Raw genomic sequence first — 19,595 nt, 5'->3', positions numbered from 1 at the left:
TGGATGTACCATGATTTATTTAATAATTATCCTCCCCCTGTAATTAGACATTTTTGTTCCAGCTTTTACTATTGCAAAATATACTAAGCATCTCTGATGATGCATCTTTTTCCATAACTGTTTGCTGCATTACCTAGACACAGTTCTCTGAGTTGTACACACAAGAAATGGCGATCTCCTCTTGGTATAATGCTTTCTTGTTTCCAGAGTTCTTTCATCTGTGTTATTTCATTTGATGAGTAAGGGGAGTGATGGTATGATTAAGGGCCAGGGTGAGGGTGAGGAGAGTGAGGAGAGCCAGTCCCATAGGCAGTCAGAAAAGGAGGCGAGGGGCGCCTGTGTGGCTCAGTCGGTTAGGTGACTGCCTTCGGCTCAGGTCATGATCCTGGAGTCCCGGGATCGAGTCCCGCATCGGGCTCCCTGCTCGGCGGGGAGTCTGCTTCTCCCTCTGACCCTCCCCCCTTTCATGTGCTCTCTCTCTCAGTCTCTCTCTCTCAAATAAATAAATAAATCTTAAAAAAAAAAAAAAAGAAAAGGAGGCGACAGTGCGATGAAGCCATTAGGAGGGACTTCCTGGAGGCCTAAGCCCGAGCTCGGCCGGTGAAAGACAAGCAGGATGTGCAGGGTGCCCCCCACAAGACAAGGCACACACACAAACCTGTAGATTTGAGCAGCGAGTCAGTTGGGCATGGAGAGATCAGACTGACCACAGCCAAACCCTGTGTTTTTAGGGAAATAGTGGTTAGACAGATTATGGACCACAGAGTTGATATTGGGCCCATAAGCAGTGCAGAGCCAGCAGGTGTCTTTGAACTTGAGATTATCTTAAGGACATGGTGTTTTAAGATTAACTTGGGATGGGAGGGGGCCAGGGAGAAGCTGGAAGTGGGTGAGGCCTGTGCTAATAGAATAGACATGAGGTGATTGCCTTGAACATTTGAGGGGGCCCGTAGACAGCAGGGTCTCTGCACGTGTGGGGCTAGCCAACCTTGACGGGCGTGTGGTGGTGGCTGGAGGAGAGTCAGAAATTTTGTTCCGGACGTCTCATTTACCTAGCAGTTTGACCTGTGGAATTGGCGAGACTGAGTTTTTGTGGGCATGACAGGTTTTTATTTTAAAATTGATCTGTAAGATTTTAATGATTGAGGTGCACTTGAATTTCCTATCCTCCTTAATGCTAAATGCTGAGGCAGAAATTGCTCTCCTGGGAAGCAGGCCTCAAGCTGGCGTGCCAGGCAGGTTGAGATTCCTCCAGCCTTCACTCACTCAGAATGCTCCTTCCTCCTTCCTCCTTCCTCAAGTGTGTCTCTAGGTCCCAGTGCCCACTCAGCCTCTCCACCTGGGGGAAAAAATTAAGCAAGGCTCCCAGACGCCTGTAGCTTAGGTTATTGTCAGCCCATGCTGGGGAGGTGGGGTGAGAGTTCTATCCGAAGGGCACAGTTTACGTGTCAGTACCCACATCCACCGTCTGCCCCTACCCTGTTCCCTCTGGAACTCTGCCTCTGAATTCTACCCCTCTTGCTAAGAATTTAACCCCTGCATGACCTAAGCTTTGCCCACGAGCAACTTTGAACTGTTTGGGACTCTTCCTAGACTCACCTCTGTGCCTTAACTTTTGCCATTCCCTCCACCTAGAATACCTTCTCCTTTTTCTTGGGCTGTTTTTGCTCACCCCTTGAGACTTAGCCCAAGAAGCCTTTCCTGATACCCACCAGGCTGAGCTAGGTGTCCCTCCAAGCGTTCCCATTGTGTCTGCTGTGTTTCTGTGTCTGTTGCTGTGTGACCATACTGGATTGTAATTTTCTGACTACTTGTCTCTTTCCCTTAGTAGACTATGAGCTCCTCAAGGGGCTGGGTCTTCTTCCTCAGGGTACACCCAACACTCAGCACAGAGCCCAACTCCCAGCAGACCCAACCCATGTTCAAAGATTTCTGTATTATAAGACCCTGCAGTTCTGTTTGATGAGACACTCCAAAGCAGAGACCTCACTCATCCATAAAGCCCCAGCTTGCCACCAGCCTTTATTTTGAGGTGCTTTATTGCGTGCATATAAGTTATATTCTTTCATCTTAAATGTTTTGTCTGATATGAATATTACACATCTTTGGTTAGTATGGGTCTGGCATATCTCTTTTCATCCTTTATTTTCAGTCTTTCTATATAATTTTATTTTGTCTCTTTTAGTAAGCATCTACCTGGATCTTTTAAAATCCTATCTGTCTATCTTTTAACGGGTGGGCTTAATCTATTTGTGGTTAATGCTGCATTAATACTTCGACTTACTTATGCCACCTTCATTTCTGTTTTCATTTTATACTTAGTGTCCTTTTCCTTTGCTACTTTTTTCCTTGCCTTTTGTTAGAGTGATCAAGTTTTCTGTTTTTCTTTTTTTGCCCTTCTGGTTTTGAAACTCTGAATTGTATTTCTATTCTTTTTTTAAAAACATTTTATTTATTTTATTTGAGAGAGATAGCGTGCGAGTTCATGAGTGAGCAGGGGGAGGGGCAGAGGGAGAGGAAAAGAATCTCAAGCAGAGTCTGCGCCAAGCACAGAGGCCCGGAAGCGGGGCTCGATCCCACAACCCCTGAGATCATGACCTGAGCCAACACCAAGAGTTGGACACTCATCCAGCCAAGCCACCCAGGCACCCCTGCATTTCTATTCTTATGGTTAGTTACTCTTAAATTTTAACATACATACTAAATGATAATTTTTTCTAATGAAGTGTAAACACTTTTATATGTAAATTTCACCAAAAGGCAAGGCTCTTATTACTCTTTACCCATTGAACAACCCCCCCCCCCACCTTTCTTCCTTGCTAATGTTTCTAGAACTTAATGTTTTAGAGTGGCTTAAACTATTTTTTTTTTTTTTTACATCCAATGGTTAATTAAATTGACCCACATATCCTATGGATGCTTGGGCCTTCCATTGCTTCTTGCATCCCGCTTCTTCTCTGGCTTACTTTTCTGCTTGCCAGAGCACATCATCCTTCAGTGACTCTCCCAGCGAAGGTAGTGTCATCTTTCCTGGAATTCGTGTTTCTGTGTGTGCGCCTTATATGTGGGGGGGTTGTTGTTGGTTTAAGAAAATGGAATGACCTGTTGAAACTAATCAAGTTAAACATTCTAACATCCCAGGAACATGTGGTGGTATAACCCACCTAGAAGCCTGACCAGTTTATCACTGATTCGGCTTTTACCGGAGACCCCTCATTTTTGGTTCTTGTGCTTCCTGCCTACACAGACTAAGCAACTAATATGAACAGTGGGCAGATCCCATGGGCTTTTAAAATGGGAGCAGTAATAACCACATGGGTAATAATACTGCTCAGGTCCTTGATGTTCCAGGGGCCTCTGCCAACAAACTTTTATTCTAGAATGGAACTGGGAATCCTTGGGTCCCTGGGGAAAGGGCCAGGAAGCTTTAGCTCTAATCCCATGGTAGATGCTCTAGTTGTGTAAATTGGGCCTCATTTTTTTCTGCAGGCAACTTATCTCCTAGAGCCTTAGTTTTTTCATCTATAAATGGGAATAATACCACCCACCTTGCAAGGTTTCTTTGAGGTTCATCGAGGTGGATAAAGCACCTTGCATATGCCCAATACACAGAAGACGTTGAATGAATGATCCCGGTTAGTACAGGCTCTGGCACTTAGGGGACACTCACTGAACACTTGTGCAATGGATGCAGGAGCTTCGTTGAGGGGATAGGTTATAAAAGATAGATATTAATAAAGAAAGAAGGCATCCTCTACCAGGGCAACAGGGTGAGCAAAGGAAAAGAATCCGAGGCTTACCCGTTGCTGCTGTGCTCAGGCAAGTGAGAGGAGCAGACTGGCCAGAACAGAGGTGGGGGGGGGTGAGTTTAGGGAGAGCAGGCAGGGCAGAAAGGGGAGCCAGGACTGAGCGGGTATGAGGATCTCTGGATCTGCCGGCCCAGATGGCTGTTTTTGCCAGGCCAGCTCACTCTGCCTGGCACTTGACCTTGGTTCCCCTTCCTGCACAGCCCCTCATTCCTGATAGGCAGAAGCCAGCCCAGTGTGGCCTAGTGGCCAGGCAAGCTGAAGGCTTAAAAGAGGAAGCATCAGAATAAGATTGGTTTTCAACTAATATCTTATTAAGGAAGTTGAGTCATTCTACTTCTGCTATTTGTCCCCTCTGGGCATTCAGAGGAGGACAAGTTTTTACTTCCAGATGAAATAGTCATGAGAGGGATTTGCCCTGGTCTGCCCTGGTGCCTCAGTGGACATTTCCAAGATGACCCTGTAAAACAGAGATTTTTATTTGCCTTTTATATACAGAGACCCGAGGCTCAGCGTGTTAAATGCCTTCGCTACAACTGAACACCTTGTCTCTGTCCTGCCAACACCGAGAAGTCCCATTGTCTCAGTGATGGCATTCGTGAGGCAGGTGAAGGGCAAGAGAATGAGCTTTCATTCAGCATCTTCTGCGGACCAGGCAGACCGACTGCCTATTCAGTCCTCAGAACAAGTCGGAAGCAGCTGAGATAAGAATCTCAGTGGCCTGCTCGAGCTTGAGCATGCGGCTTGGAGACAGCCGCGTGTGGGTCCAGCCCCACCTCTGCAACTTGTAACTGTGTTGCTGGTCTGGCAGGCCCAGGCCTTCTCCGAGCCTCAGTCTTCACATCTGAAAATGAGGTCAATAATGGTAGGTGCTTAGTGAATATCGACAGTGATCATTCTGAATTGGTCATCCTGCCCTCAGATGATCCTGACAGATCGGTTACATTTGGGAAACTAGAAGGAACCTCACAAGATTTCCTAGGCCACTGGTTTTCAAGCTCTCTTCCTCAGAAGAGAAGACCTAGGATTCCACAGAAATCCCTGGTGGATGAAGGGAAGCTGAGTGCATGAGGCTCTTGCCCACCTTCTCTAGCAGATCAGCTGTTTCTCATGTGAGTTACATACCATTTGCGTGCTTCTAGCTCTTTTATATACTGGGCGTTGAGCTATGAGTTCATTTGACAAAAATGGTCCCACTGCTTTTTTTTAAAAAAGTTGCCAAGGCTAGAACCCCTCTCGTCTGGTTCCTAGTCTGGTGTTTTTACTGCACTTACTAAAAAAGGGAACTGAAATGTGAAGGTTATCATCACTGAAGATCAAAATAAAACATATTTTTGTACCTTCTAGTTAATCGGCAATTCATTTAGCCTAGATTCCAGTCCTGCCACAGAATCCTAGGAGCAGAAATTTTGCTGTCAGAGAAAACATTGCTATCATAGCTGTAAACAAGAACTGTCTGATTGAACTTCCTGAAGTGATGGAAACATTCTCTATCTGCACTGTCCAATATGGTAACTAGTGTAACTGAGGGACTGATTTTTAAATTTTATTTAATTTTAATTGACTTAAATAGCCACATGTGGCTAGTGGTGCCATATTGGACAGGACAGCCTTATAGTATAGACCAGGGATCAAATGGTAGTCTCTGACCCCTTGGCATCAGAATCACCCAGAGAACTTGTCAAAAATACAGATTCTGGGCCTAATGCCCAGCAAGTGTTTCAGTAGGTCTGGGGCAAGTGCATTTTAGAACTCGTCTGGTTATTCTGACTTGCAGTCAGGTAGGAAACTGCTACGTTATTGAGCTCTTCTTTGTCATGGAAGAGCGGTGCCAGAATCATGGACTTGATCTTCTAAAGAGACTACAGCAACTTTCTGGGGAATGTCAGACCCTTGGAAAATATGATGGAAGCTGTGGACCTCTTCCCTGTAAAAATACAAATTGTATATAATTTCTGTGGCTCACAGACCATCCTGAGGCTGTCCTTGAACCCACATTAAGAACTCCCTAACTTGGGGGCGCCTGGGTGGCTCAGTCGGTTAAGCATCTGACTCTTGATCTTGGCTCAGGTCTTTTTTTTTTTTTTTTTTTAAGATTTATTTATTTATTTATTTGAGACAGAACGAGAGAGAGAGCACATGAGAGGGGGGAGGGTCAGAGGCAGAAGCAGGCTCCCCGCCGAGCAGGGAGCCCGATGCGGGACTCGATCCAGGGACTCCAGGATCATGACCTGAGCCGAAGGCAGTCGCTTAACCAACTGAGTCACCCAGGCGCCCTTGGCTCAGGTCTTGATCTCAGGGTTGTGAATCAAGCCCCACATTGGGCTCCACGCTGGGCATGGAGCCTACTTAAAAAAAAGAAAAAAAAAAATTCCCCAACTTGGACAGAAGAGTTTTACTAGCTGGTAAGGGAGCCAAGTTTGTCTCAGGGCCCAGGAGCCTTGCCCACAGCAGGCATGTCCTACAGATATGCCCAAGGGTCGCTCTGGTACCGTCCCAGTCACTGCGACCACCAGACTTCTCCGGGGGGGGCGGTCATCGAGGCCCCATAGAAGACAGCAAGCAGTGCCCGTGCACCAGGCCCTAAAGGAATACTGAACCAATAGCACACCTTTTCTTTCCCCTTTGGTTTCTGTGGCCTTGTAGGTGAGCTCAGTGGGCTTGGCTATTACCAGTGCCCACATCCTCGGCTGTGACAGAGAGGAGCAGGATGCATTTGAGGCCGGAGTGGAGCTGGGGAGAGCGTCCAGACTGAGTAATGGATCAGGATTTTGACTTGCCTTCAAAGGCAGAGACGCAACTGGCTCAGTCTTCACTCCCCACAAGCTACAGAAGAAAGAAGGGGCAAAGCTGCAGGGCAGTTGTCTGGGGCAACAAGCCAGGGGCAAAGCCCAAGGCTAGGAAGGCCACCTGGCCAGCAGTCCCAGGCTTAATGCAGAACCCTATTTTTTGTAGGCCAGAACCCTTGTGGAAGTGGGGGAGGAGGGAGGGAGCAAACGTGTGTGAATGTGTAGGAGAGCTACTCTCAGGCCAGAGTATCCTGAGAATAGCTTCTTGAACTTAGAGGCTATCAGTGAGGGTCTGAGTCATGGTCATGTGGCACCAGAGAAGCCGTACAGCTCCCAGGCTGTGATTTTGTGCCCCTGGGAGGTGAGGGTCAGCCTGTTTTCCCGTGCCCTTCACAGGTTCAGCTGCCAGCTTCTGGGTTAGCCTCTCAACTGGCTGCTTGTTCCTCTCTCTGCCTGCCAGGCTGTTGGATGAGTCATCAGAGAACTGCAGAGGGGGCCCTTAGCCCTGCTGCCTCAGACTCAGCTTCCCTGGCACTGGGGAGCCCGGCATGCTCGTGGAGGGGGGATCAGGACCCCTGACCAGGGGCCCAGCTCACTGCCAAGGCAACAGGATGGCTCCTGGGGGCGAGGGGCAGCCTCCCAGCCTCTCTGGAGGGCTGTAGCTCAGGATGATCCATATCCGACAGAGACTGGCCCTGTGAACCGAAGCCCAGCTAGATCTCAAACAGCTGGGTGCCCTTGCAACAGCCTTGGCCTCATTTCTCTCACTCCAGATGGGACTTTCTCTTCATCCCTGGTGCTTGGGATCATCCTATCTCTGCAGGTCATCCTCTGACACCCCATTCAGCCAACATCGATCATCTCCTCTGTGCCCCACTGTGCTATACGCTGAGGGCACCACCCCCACCCTCAGGAGCCTTCTGACCAAACAGGGCTATGAGTTTCCCCCTTGTGTTTGCCTGGAGCCCAGGAGACTCCGGGAGGGGGTGGCACAGCCTGGAGCTAGGGGTTCTAGGTCCTGGGCCTGTGGTGCCACATAAGGCTGGGTGACCTTGGGCAAGTCTCTGCCTAATTAGCGTCAGTTTCTTCAAGTGAAAATGAAATTAAAGCACTACTGAGGTCCCTTTCGGCGCATCTTTAATAGTGTTAGGTTCCGAGGGCTTGCAGTTTGTTTTTAAGACCCCTTTTCCTCTAGCAAAGAGGCTGAGACAGGGTGCCCGGGTGGCGCAGTCGGTTACGCGGCCAAGTCTTGATTTCAGCTCAGGTCCTGATCTCAGGGTCCTGGGATCGAGCCCCATGTCTGGTTCCGCGGTCAGCGGGGAGTCTGCTTGAGGATTTTCTCTCTCCCTGTGCCCCTCCACCTCTCTCTCTCTCTTTTTCTCTCTAAAATAAATAAATAAATCTTAAAAAAAAAAAGAGGCTGAGACAGGTGGGCACTTGGAAGTCAGAACACCCCTTAGACTTTGCAAGGTCAACAGGTAACAATGAGGCCATCCGTGCCCCTCCCCAGCCTCCGGCATTCAGGGCCAAGCCCAGGCATCTGAGCTGAAAGCTGGAGCCGCTCTGAATTCAGAGTCAGCAGACCCTTGAAGGCAGAGATGAAAGGATCAAATTAGTAGCAACCAACAAGCCCATCTCACCCTCCCCCCACCCCGCCCTGAGTCGAGCCGGTTCCGTACTTCGTGGCTGTTGCAGTGAGGCAGACTCGGTAGGAAGAGAGCTTCAGCCTAGAGATGCCCAGGCCCCCACCGTCCCAGGTCAGCTTCTAGCCTCACAGGGCAAAGGACCAGTGGTGGAGAGGTTTGCCTTCACAATGCCCGCCTTTCTGCCCCAAGAGCAAATGGAGCTGGGTTCCAGGATGAGTGGACTGCCACCAGGGGAGACTGCATCTGTTAGCGACAGTTTTAGACCAGCCTGCCAGCAGGGAGCACTTATTAAAAACCTGTCTGGGGCGCCTGGGTGACTCAGTTGGTTAAGCGACTGCCTTCGGCTCAGGTCATGATCCTTGAGTCCCGGGATCGAGTCCCGCATTGGGCTCCCTGCTCAGCGGGGAGTCTGCTTCACCCTCTGACCCTTCCCTCTCTCATGCTCTATCTATCTCATTCTCTCAAATAAATAAATAAAATCTTAAAAAAAAAAAACCTGTCTGAATGCAGTGCCTTCTCAGGCTTGGTGGAAAGCAAGTCCCGACTTGGAGGGACCTGCGCTTTGGGAGCTCACAGGCCCAGTCTTTCAAAAGGTTCCCACAGGGTCGCGATCCCAGATCAGCGCAGATCACTTTCATGACAGTTCTAGTCTACGTGCTGTTTGCACAAGATTGTCTCAACACTGGGCTCACTCTCCCTTGGGGCTTCCGGGGAACGCACAGGCCTGCTGGAGATAGAACCCAGTGAGACGTGAAGCCCTGCGCTTTGTCTTCGGAGTCCTAGAGGTATAGATTGGTGTTGGGGGCGCTAATATAAATATTCCACTACTAATGTTGCCTGAAAGAAAACTGATACCTAGGAGAGGTTTTCAGCAATGAGTACGGACATTACAGAAAGAAGCATGTCAGTTCCTTCTGGAAGGCCACAGACAGATGCGTCCCGGGAAAAGAGCCAAGTGCTGGCGCTGCCTTTTGCAAGCTGATTTGTAGACTTTGTAAAATGGTGTGTGTGTGTGTGTGTGTGTGTGCGTAATGTATATATCCACACGTAAATCTGTGCATGCACACATACACGTATCTACCTCCTGCTAGGGAACAAAAACTTTATTTTCCCCATTTGGAGAAAAGCCATTGTGGCCGGTGTAGACATGTCCTCTAAGAAGGCAAGGTTTATGCAGAGTCAGTGAGGTGACTGGCGGTTTTGGAGTACGGAATCTACCACCACGTTCCGGGAGAGCAAAATTCAGCATAAAAAAAAAAAAAACAGAAAGAGATTCGGCCGTTATTTATAAAAGCAAGAAAGGACAAACCCACATGTTTGTGCCGTGGCCATGCTGGAGGAGTGGGCTGGAATCCTCCTCACTGGGCAGAATGGAAGGAGTCTGCTTGTGGGGGTGCGCTAGTAGGAGCCAGGGTGAGGGCTCATGCCACATGGAACAAGAAGGGTTGACTCCTTTGCCATTGGGGTGTTCGGAAGATAAATATATGAGGCAGAAAGAGGTCAAAAGCCTCTCTCCTGCTTTTCTTCTCTAACCCAGCCTGTTCTGCGTCTGGTCCCTCAGGGTGAGCGTGAGCCTGGGAGATGGCAGTGATGGAAATGGCCTGCCCGGGCGCCCCTGGTTCGGCAGCCGGGCAGCAGAAGGAGCTCGCCAAAGCCAAGGAGAAGACACAGGCAATGGGGAAGAAGCAAGGCCCCGTCAACAAGCTCGAGGCTGTGGAGAAGAGCCCCGTGTTCTGCGGGAAGTGGGACATCCTGAACGACGTGATCACCAAAGGCACTGCCAAGGAAGGCTCCGAGGGAGGACTGGCCGCCATCTCCATCATTGCCCAGGCCGAATGTAAGGGCCCGGGCTGGGGCTGGTGACAGAGGGCAGGCGGGCGGGCCTGCAGGTGGGCGCAGTCCTCGTGCCAGGGTGGCAGGGCACAGGGGAGGGAGGTCAGGGTTGACAGCGATCAGAGATTTTCACAAGACACAACTTGGGGGGTAAGCCAAGAATGAGTTGAAGTGGGAGCTGTCACCGTGCCGGGGGCTGGAACACATAAGGGAGGAGTGGTGCATAGAGGTTTTTGTCCATCATGAGCGGAGCAGGGGAGGAGAGCCAGGAGGCTTCACAGGTCCTGGGGCTCTTGGCAGGATCGTCAAGCAGGCCATCAGTCTTGTGCTGTGACCTTGGACAGCCTGAGCATCTCTGGAGAGGCCCCAGACAGGAAAGGCCAGGTCTCTTGGAAAGCCCCTCTGGGGCCTCTAGGCCCTTCCCCACCTTCTACGTTGAGGTGGCTCCACCCCAGAGAATGAGCACCTGCTCTTCGGCCTGCTGGGCCAGGCAAGGGGACATAGGCCAGTGCAGGGTGGGGCCTGTGTGGTCCTCTCTGCTTGCACTCACAATACTTCTAAATGACTCGGCATGGTGGCTGCCACCAGAGCCTGAGAAACTCCTGGGGGCCTGGCTGAGGCCAGAAGTCCTCCTCTCTCCCCCCTACCCTCCAAGGTTTCTTGGGATACAGGCTGGGGAGACAGGTGGCATTTTTCCACATGTCCACATCCTTCCCCTGTCTTCCACTCCCTTCTGGCTGGCTTTTGAGGAGAGATGAGAGAATACAAAGTAAAACAGTGGGTGACATGATGGTCCTAGTAGGCGCGTACAAAGTCATATAGAAGTACCCGACAGCTGGTATTTATTGAGCTGTTACTATGTGCCGGCTGCTTCATTGGGTGTGTTGGACGATGTCACTTAGGCAGCACGGTTAGTGAAGTGAGGTGGGCACCCTTCTGCCCCCGTTGTTGGCATTGCCCTCTGCTCTTGTTGAGCAGGAGGGTGGGGTGAGCGGGGCAGCGGCCCGAGAGGATGTCTCTGTCCTCAGTGCCCAGTCCTGTTCTTCCTCTCCTCCTTTCTGCTCGTCCAACCTCTTTTCCTTTACTCGCAAGGTGAGAACAGCCAAGAGTTCAGCCCCACCTTTTCAGAGCGGATCTTCATTGCTGGGTCCAAACACTACAGGTAAGAAGGCCAGGGACCTGCAACCGCGTCCTCCCTCCCCCGGCTGCTCGCCCCGGCCGCTCCCCAGTGACCCCTGGCTCCCTCCTCCAGCACCTGTGGCTCAGCTCTTGGAACCCGCCCAGGTTTTCCTGGCTGAACTGCTCTGTCAGCCAAAGAAGCTTTTCAAAAGCTTTTCACGGCGTGTGGATGACTGCCTCTGGGTCCCGTCAGCTTGACATTTTATTTTTATTCTCCTCAGAGTCCTTGCTGCTCCCCCTTGTTTCCCGTCAGTGGGGAGGGTGCTGTGAACAGGAGTCACTTTCCCAGTGGTGCGTGACCAGGAACGCAGGCGCCGAGGGGCCGCTGTAACTGTGGGAGAAACCCGCTGGTGTCTTTTCTCCTGCGAGACACGCCCAAGGAGGGATGAGGGTTTGGACACAGGAGGGGACCGACCGACAGATTCGCAGCTGGGTGGCCCCACGGAAAGGAAGCCAGAGTGAGGCTCGGTCTGTTCCCAGGCTCCCCATCCCCAAAGATGATTTTTTGGCCAACTGCAAGTTGAACCTGGAGACAGTTCCCTCCTCTACCAACAGGATGACTTTTTTATCATTGGGATTTGCAAAGTGCTAGTGATAAAAAAGGCTGGGGGAGGGCTGCTGCCCTTGAACCGAGAAATGCTCAGTGTCGAATCACATGCCTTACGCTGCCCCCGATGCCTTTTGGCCCAGGGTAGGGGGTCTCTCAGGGCCCATTTCTTTCAGCTGCCTGAGAGAAGCCCATAGGCCTTTAGCAGCCCCTAGGACTGCTGTGAATCTGCCTCCTTTGTTGGGGAGAAGAAGGTGAGGCCACTGGGGGGCAGCTGAGGCTGTGGTCCGTGGCACAGCTATTTGGCAGTGGCTTTTTCACACTCTTCTGTGGCCAATGCCTTAACACCAAGAGCCAGCTCGGATCCACAGGGTCCTGGGATCGAGTCCCGCATCAGGCTCCCTGCTCCTTGGGAGCCTGCTTCTCCCTCTGCCTCTCTCTCTCTCTCTCTCTGTCTCTCATGAATAAATAAATAAAATCTTTAAAAAAAAAAAAAAAGAAGAAGCATGAGGGGGGCGTGGGGGCGGAGGGAGAAGCAGACTCCCCGCTGAGCAGGGACCCCGGGATCGTGACCTGAGCCGAAGGCAGGTGCTTAACCGACTGAGCCACCCAGGGGCCCCAATGGTGTCTGTGTTTATGCAGCAGCTTACATTCCCGGAAACCAGGGATCTCCAGGAACCGTGGGGGTGGAGGTGCCCAGACTCAACTGTCCCTCATCCAGAGGCAACAGAAACAGACTCTTGTCAGAGCTGAGAGTGCCCGCTGCAGAGTGTGGCCCTCCAAGTCATATGCCGCCCCCGCACCTGGGGACCTCTCCAGGGACAGCCCACCCTGGAGAGTAGTGTGGGAACCTTGCGTCTGCCCATCCCCCCTGAAGAGCAGCGTGTGCCCCATCATGGTAGTAATAACTGCTGTCTGTCGGAAGCTTGCTTTGGGATCAGGCGCTGAGGTAGGCTTTTGAAATGAGCGGTTTCCTTTAAACCCCAGCTTCGTCTGCATGGCAGGAAATCCTACGCCCATTTTAGAAATGAGAAAACAGGTTCCTTGGGGTTGAGGACCCTTCCCACGTTTACACAAGCACTCACCAAGCTAGGATCTGACCTCGGGGGTCTCTACGAATCCAACCGCAGTTCCTGAGCCATCCACCCCCCACCCCCCGCTGCCTCACACTCAACCTGCGGATCTGTCCCTTTCGACAGCCAGTCCGAGAGCCTTGATCAGATCCCCAACAATGTGGCCCACGCAACGGAGGGCAAAATGGCCCGTGTGTGTTGGAAAGGGAAGCGCCGCAGCAAAGCCCAGAAGAAGCGCAAGAAGAAGAGCTCGAAGTCCCTGACGCAGGCCGGAGTGGCCTTGGCCAAACCCCTCCCCAGGACCCCGGAGCAGGAGAGCTGCACAGTCCCCGTGCAGGTAAGAGTCACCGCCACAGCCCAGACCCCAGGCTCCTGGGGCCTTCGGGATGCTGCCGGTGCCTTGGCCCTGGGCCCGGGTCCTAACACCTGCCTTCTTCTGCACAGGAAGATGAATCTCCACTAGGCCCCGCGTATGTTAGAAATGCCCTCCAGTTCACCAAGCCTCCAAAGGAGCCAGGCCTTGGCCGACTGTGTTTTAAGAAACTCGAGGAGGACCTGCGGCCGGCCCTGCCTCGCTCAGAACTCCACAAACTGATCAGCCCTTTGCAATGTCTAAATCATGTGTGGAAACTCCACCACCCGCAGGCCCTCGGCCCCCTACCCCAGCCCGTGCACCCCTTCCCCTACAGCAGGCTGCCCCATCCCTTCCCATTCCATCCTCTCCAGCCCTGGAAACCTCACCCCTTAGAGTCCTTCTTCCTAGACAAACTGACCGGTATAGAGAGCCAGCAGCCCCTGGCTGGCCCTTACCTGGGCAAACTGGTCTGTGGGGACAGTCAGAAGCCGGTGCCTGGCCCCCACCTGGAGCCTGGCTGCCCATCCCGTGGCCTGCGGGAGAAGTTTTCTGTGGAGGAGTACCTGGTGCACGCCCTGCAGGGCAGCGTGAGCTCCGGCCAGGCCCACAGCCTGGCCAGCCTGGCCAAGACCTGGTCGGCAGGGGGTTCGAAGCCCCGAAAGCCCAGCCCCGAGACTGAGGACAGCGAGGGGGTCCTGCTTACGGAGGTAAGCAAGCCCCCACACACCTGCGTGGGTGCCACCCACTCTGGGGCCGAGATTGGCAGCTGGCAGTCAGGTGGGACCTGCTGGGGGGGTTGGGCAGCAGCACTGGAAACCTGCCACACCCACTCTCCATTCCCCCCTTGGGGGCGGTGGTCTTTGCTCTTTATGGAAGTCACTCGTGCACATGAGAACACATCAGATAGTGGGAAAGTGCGTAGCTTTCTGAGAGCAGTACCCCCCACTCCACCTCCAGGTCACTCTTCAGGCTCTTTAGAGATTTCTGTTTTGAGTTCTTCTGGTTGATTAGCTCATTATTGCTATCGCTGCTGTGTATGCGTACACGTGTGCGTGCGTGTGTGTGTGTGTGTGTGTGTGTGTGTGTGTGATGAATGATGCATATTCTGAGAAACAGGAATTGGCACTCTCAACCACAGATGCTCACTCCCCACCCCTGCTATGAAAGACCAGGATTTTGCCCATCTGCACTACCCTCTGCTCTGCCTTCTTCCCCCCACCCCAGTTCTCTACTGGAGAGCTTTGTGACTCTAAGTCATTTTACCAGACTTAAATATCTGGGGTTTATTCCATCCATCGTTGACGCGATCCCTTGCCCCCTACCCCTCTTTGCGGTCCCTTCCCTTTGTTTTACTTTATAGCTCCTGAGCTGTATTTTCTCCTTGTCAAGGTTGTTGACAGTTCCATTTCTGTCCCACAACCACAAAGCCCGGGGAGAAGGATCTTTCATCACAAGGATCAACTAGACTTGGGCCACCCGCGAAGCTCTCCTTGGCCTTCACCTTATTCCTGTAACCCGCGCCGGTCCTGCCCCTCCAGAGCCCTGCCTCAGACCCGCTGGGGTCTTTGGTTATAAGGGCTCCACCCGAGCAGCCGGACAAGGACTGCCGCCCAGAGCGCCTTCCTCCCTCACGGTAACCTTTCGTCCCTCTGCTGCCCTGGCCACTGAAACGGGCCTCTCTTTCCTGCCAACCCCAGAAACTCAAGCCGGTGGATTATGAGTACCGAGAGGAGGTCCACTGGGCCGCGCGCCAGCCCTGCCTGGGCAGAGGCTCCTTTGGGGAGGTGCACAGGATGGAGGACAAGCAGACTGGCTTCCAATGTGCCGTCAAAAAGGTACGCCAAAAAGGAAAAGGGACGGCCAGGCTCTGAGGGCCGCAGAGGGAAGCCAGGCGGGTGGCCCTGGAGTATTCCCTCTGCTTTCTTTCAAGGACAATCCCAGGGCGGCCGTGGGTCTGACTTGTTAACGGAGCCTGGCTGTCGCTGGGCACCCTGGGGTCAGCTGGAACCGGAGGGGAGCAGTGTCAGTCACATGTCCCAGCCTGGGAGCCGCCGCATTTGGCATGCGTGTATGTCGGAGTGCGCAAGTGTGCACGCGTCCTGGGCCACTCCTGATGCCAGGGCCTTAGGGGCAAGTCCAAACCTGGAAGGCAGTTGGCTCATCGTGCTGAGCTGAAACCCCTAAACCCCATACAGTGGGAGTGCTCACACCTGGGCCAGAAGGTAATAACCAGAGCGGTAGCCGTACCTAGCAGGTGCCTCTGGGATGAGGCTGGGCCCTGAGGAGTCAGATCCGAGTTAGGTGCAGGTTCTGCCTCCTACTGGCAGGAGTAAGAGGTCCTGGGAGGTGGACATTATGAGGAAATGCGACTTACAGCAAGAGACCCAGGCTCGTCTGTCTCCAGAGTTCGGCTGTGAACCACTCTTTAGAAAGGGATGGGGGAGGAGGCTCGTGGTCCTAGGATGTGACGTGAGCAGAGGTGTGAATCACCTCTCCGGCTCCATTTCACCAGTGATAGACCTAGAGACCAGAGAGGGTCGTGTGCCTTGCCTAAAGCCACACAGCTAGGCCTGGAACTGAGGCCTCCTTCGGTCAGGTGGCCCTGTCCAGGGCCCAGCCGGCTCGTGCCCCATGCAGAGTTGTGGCTCTCAGCGGTGAGGACACACATCGGACGTGAATCACCTGGCTTCCTTGGCTCGTATGTGGGCTGGGATGCTCAAGTCTGAGAGTTTGGGCCGCCAGGTGACAGGCTGAGAGGGGACTATCCGTAGGTATTACCCCAAACTTCAGACATACTATGTCAAACAAGCAGGCTCCACCCCCGCCGCCTGCCCCCGGCCTGAGCCCGTGCTGGCAATGCTGGGCTCTTGCCCGCGTGGCTCATCCTCCTCCGCTGGAGGCCAGGGCTCCGTGCCTGACCTCCTCAGCCGCAGGTCCCCCCGCAGGCCATCGGAGAAGGCTCAGCTGTCCCTCCTGAGGGGTGGCTGGGAGGAGAGTGAGGGTGTGAAGTGTCTTGGAAACCCATGCCCAGTGCTGGGGAGAGCTTAGTCACTGGGCTGCTCAGCTGTTGCCCTGCTGAGGTTCTCGGAGTCCCAGGCAACAAGGTAAACAACCCTGATATAGTAGAAGAGGACAGATACTCCATTTCTCACCTCCCCCAGGCAGGCGGAAAAGCTCCAACCACAACGAATGGGCTCCCAAGCGCCAGAGCTGCTGCCTAGGCCCGCTGGAGCTGGCCGCTCTCAGAACCTGCGTGCCCCCCCCACCCAAGACTTCAAGTGGGATGGCTCGTTGGTGGCCCATCAGCTGCCAACAAGGCGGTCAGGGGGAGTCGGGCAGGCACAGGTGTCCTTTAGGATTTTCAGCCAGAAGATCTGAAAAAACGGTTCCCAGCTAAGAGGGGAGGGTTGGGGGAGGGAGCAGGGATTGGAGGTCAGGCTGCATGGGGTCGGAGCAAGTCTGAGCACCCTCCTGTGTTCCCTGAGGAGGACCCAGCACGTGGTACAACAGCACTTCCTTGATCCTCCTTCTAGAACATCAGTGGCCTCAGGTCAGATGCCGATTGGCCCTGAGTCCAGGGTTTAACGTAGGGGGTTTTGTTTTTTAAGGTTTTGTTTGATCTTTTAACTACAGGCTCATTAAAGGAATTCAGAGGATACCCCAAAACACAAAAGTCTCCTTGTTCCCCAGTCCATTCTCAGAGTACCTGCCCTTTGACTTTTTAGACTTGTTATATATATATACACACACATATATATATAAACTATATATATGTGCATATATGTATAAATAAACATGTGGTTTATTTTTAAAAGATTTTATTTGAGAGAGAGCACGAGCAGGGGGAGGGGCAGTGAGAGTGAGAGAAGCAGACCCAGGGAGCCCAACATGGGGCTCGATCCCAGGACCCTGAGATCATGACCTGAGCTGAAGGCAGCTGCCTAATTGACTGAGCCACCCAGGTGCCCCATAAACATGTAGTTTCTTTTATTAAAATGAGATTGTACTCTAGAAGCTGTGCCATGTTTTTCATGTAATAGTAGATCATGGACACATTTCCTTATTGGCACATATACATCTCTCTAGTGCTTTTTATCAGCCAATGTAGAAGTTCATATCCTAGTCAGTGGATGAATTTATAGATTGCACGAACTCCTGAAACTTTATTCTGTGTTGTAGTTGTATGTGGTGTGTATGTACACACACATTTTGGTTGGGAAGTCTGTATCATGTGTCAGATTTTCGGAGGGCCCTGTGGCCCAAAGAGGATTAAGAACCATTTATTTAAGAACATCTGGCCCGAGCATGGAGTTCTGGGAGCCTCCCTTTGACTCTGCCACTGATCTGGGTTGGTGTGGCCTTGGCCAAATCCAGCCAGCTGTTAACCAAGCACACTGTGCCAGGGGCTGGAGATAGTTGCAGAATCCACACACCAGCCCCAAAGGAGCTCGGGTTGTAAGGGGAGGTGGACATTTACGTAGAAGCAGCCATTAGCAAGGTACATGAGTGAGGGCAGCCTGGACACGTGTTGAGGAAGCAGAACTAGGACTGAGGGGAGAATATCTCCATGGTAAAGAGGAAATAAGGGGGGAGCCCTCTGTTCATTGGACTACCATGTGCCCAGTACTGTGTTAGTTACTTTCACATATTTTATGTTCCTGAGATCTTTAAAAGAATATACAGAATTGTGACTATCCCTTTTTTGACGGATGAAATAAAATGGATACAAATACTAAAGAGGGGAGAGTCTCAAGAAGGAAAAATCAAGGGCGCCTGGGTGGCTCAGTTGGTTAAGCGACTGCCTTCGGCTCAGGTCATGATCCCGGAGTCCCGGGATCGAGTCCCACATCGGGCTCCCTGCTCAGCGGGGAGTCTGCTTCTCCCTCTAACCCTACTCCCTCTTGCGCTCTCTCTCTCACTCTCTCTCTCTCAAATAAATAAATAAAATCTTTAAAAAAAAAAAAAAAAAGAAGGAAAAAATCAGCATGCAGGCAGTTAAGCCGAGGGAGGTGGCTTGTGGATTTGGCAGTTAGGGGATGGCTGATCACACTTCCCCGCCTCCGGGGTATGCTCGCTCCTGAATGGATGTGGGGCGGTGGGGGAGGGAAACCGTCCGGATATAAAAACTCAGACTCCTGGAAAGGCCTTCAGTGAGGCAGGGTAGCTGGTAGTTCTCCAGTCAGGCTTCCCCAACCAAAATCCCAGCTCTGATACTGCCAGTGACCTTGGGTAAGTTACTTGCCCAGACTTCAACTTCCTTGGCCTACAGGATGAGGACAATGCGAATGCGGCCCCACAGGCCGCTGTAAGATGCAAATACCGATGCTTACAAAGCGCTTAGAACCGTTCCGGCGTGTGTTAAGCCAGCAGTAAATACTAGTTTTGGGGTTTTTTTTAATTTATTTTAGAGAGTGTGCGCATGCACGCATGCACGTGTGGGGGGTGGGCAGGAGGAGAGGGCGAGAGAATGCCGAGCAGACTTCCCACTGAGCATGGAGCTCGGGGGCTCGATCCCACGACCCTGATGAGGACGCTGAAGTCCAGGGAGGAGCGGTGGGCCAGCTGCTGCCCTGGGCAGGAAGGCCATGTGCGTTCTCCTCACCCAGCTCCTTCGGGACTGCTCTTTCTGCTTGCTCTCCCGGGGGCTGGCACAGACTTCTAATGCACCTTGTGTTTTGAAGCGTCCCCTCTGACCCCCGTGTGTCTGGGTGAGAATTTTTTTTTAATTATTTTTTAAGATTTCCATTTTTAAGTAATCTCTATACCCAATGTAGGGCTCGAATTTACAACCCTGAGATTAAGAGTCACACGCTCTACCCACTGGGCCAGCCTGGCGCCCCTGGGTGAGAATGTTTTTAACATTGTTTTAGGGATTTCTTCATAGTTAAAGCAGAGGTTCTCATATGTTCTTCGCAGCCCTCAGTGTCTGTCAGTAATTTTTCATGGCACCCGAGGCCCAAAACAAGTACCTAAAAGTTCCGTTTACTGAGTAATTAGGTCACACAATAGTGTTTAGCCTAACAACGTAGTGATCATTTGAATAACAATGCGCATAAGTGGAAAGAAAATTTGTCTTCTGTTCTTAACCATAATCACTAATGGGATGTATGCCTTGTTGGGCACTGCACAATTCTCCAATTTTGAAATCCGACTGGACACCTTCACCTTCCTTTCCTGCTCCACATTATCCCCCCTAAAATAGTTATATCACAGCCGCCTCCAGAAACCCAGCTCCGTAAGGATCTGTGGAAAGACTGGAGCACGAGCTAATGCTGAAACCGAACTCTCTGGAGCTGGTACCTTGCATGATGTCCCACAGATAGCCATCACCACTGCTTCCCTCCAGCGCCCACACCTGCAGCGCCCA

General features: G+C 52.1%; 1 protein-coding gene across 3 annotated transcripts in view; it reads left to right on the top strand.

The window, feature by feature from the left end:
- MAP3K14 (mitogen-activated protein kinase kinase kinase 14) overlaps positions 1–19,595 on the top strand; it is a 44,824-nt gene that overhangs the window by 14,160 nt on the left and 11,069 nt on the right. For all 3 annotated transcript variants that reach the window (XM_035027329.1, XM_035027327.1, XM_035027328.1), the window contains exons 2-6: positions 9,803–10,078; positions 11,167–11,236; positions 13,000–13,210; positions 13,318–13,935; positions 14,926–15,063. In XM_035027329.1, the coding sequence (XP_034883220.1) occupies positions 9,823–10,078; positions 11,167–11,236; positions 13,000–13,210; positions 13,318–13,935; positions 14,926–15,063 (1,293 nt within the window). In that variant the 5' untranslated portion in view covers positions 9,803–9,822. The remainder of the gene's footprint in view (positions 1–9,802; positions 10,079–11,166; positions 11,237–12,999; positions 13,211–13,317; positions 13,936–14,925; positions 15,064–19,595) is intronic.

The sequence above is a fragment of the Mirounga leonina genome, unplaced genomic scaffold (genome assembly GCF_011800145.1).
Source record: "Mirounga leonina isolate KUSES-001 unplaced genomic scaffold, KU_Mleo_1.0 Mir_200, whole genome shotgun sequence".
Taxonomy (NCBI): Eukaryota; Metazoa; Chordata; class Mammalia; order Carnivora; family Phocidae; genus Mirounga; species Mirounga leonina.
This window is presented reverse-complemented; position numbering and strand designations above follow the sequence as displayed.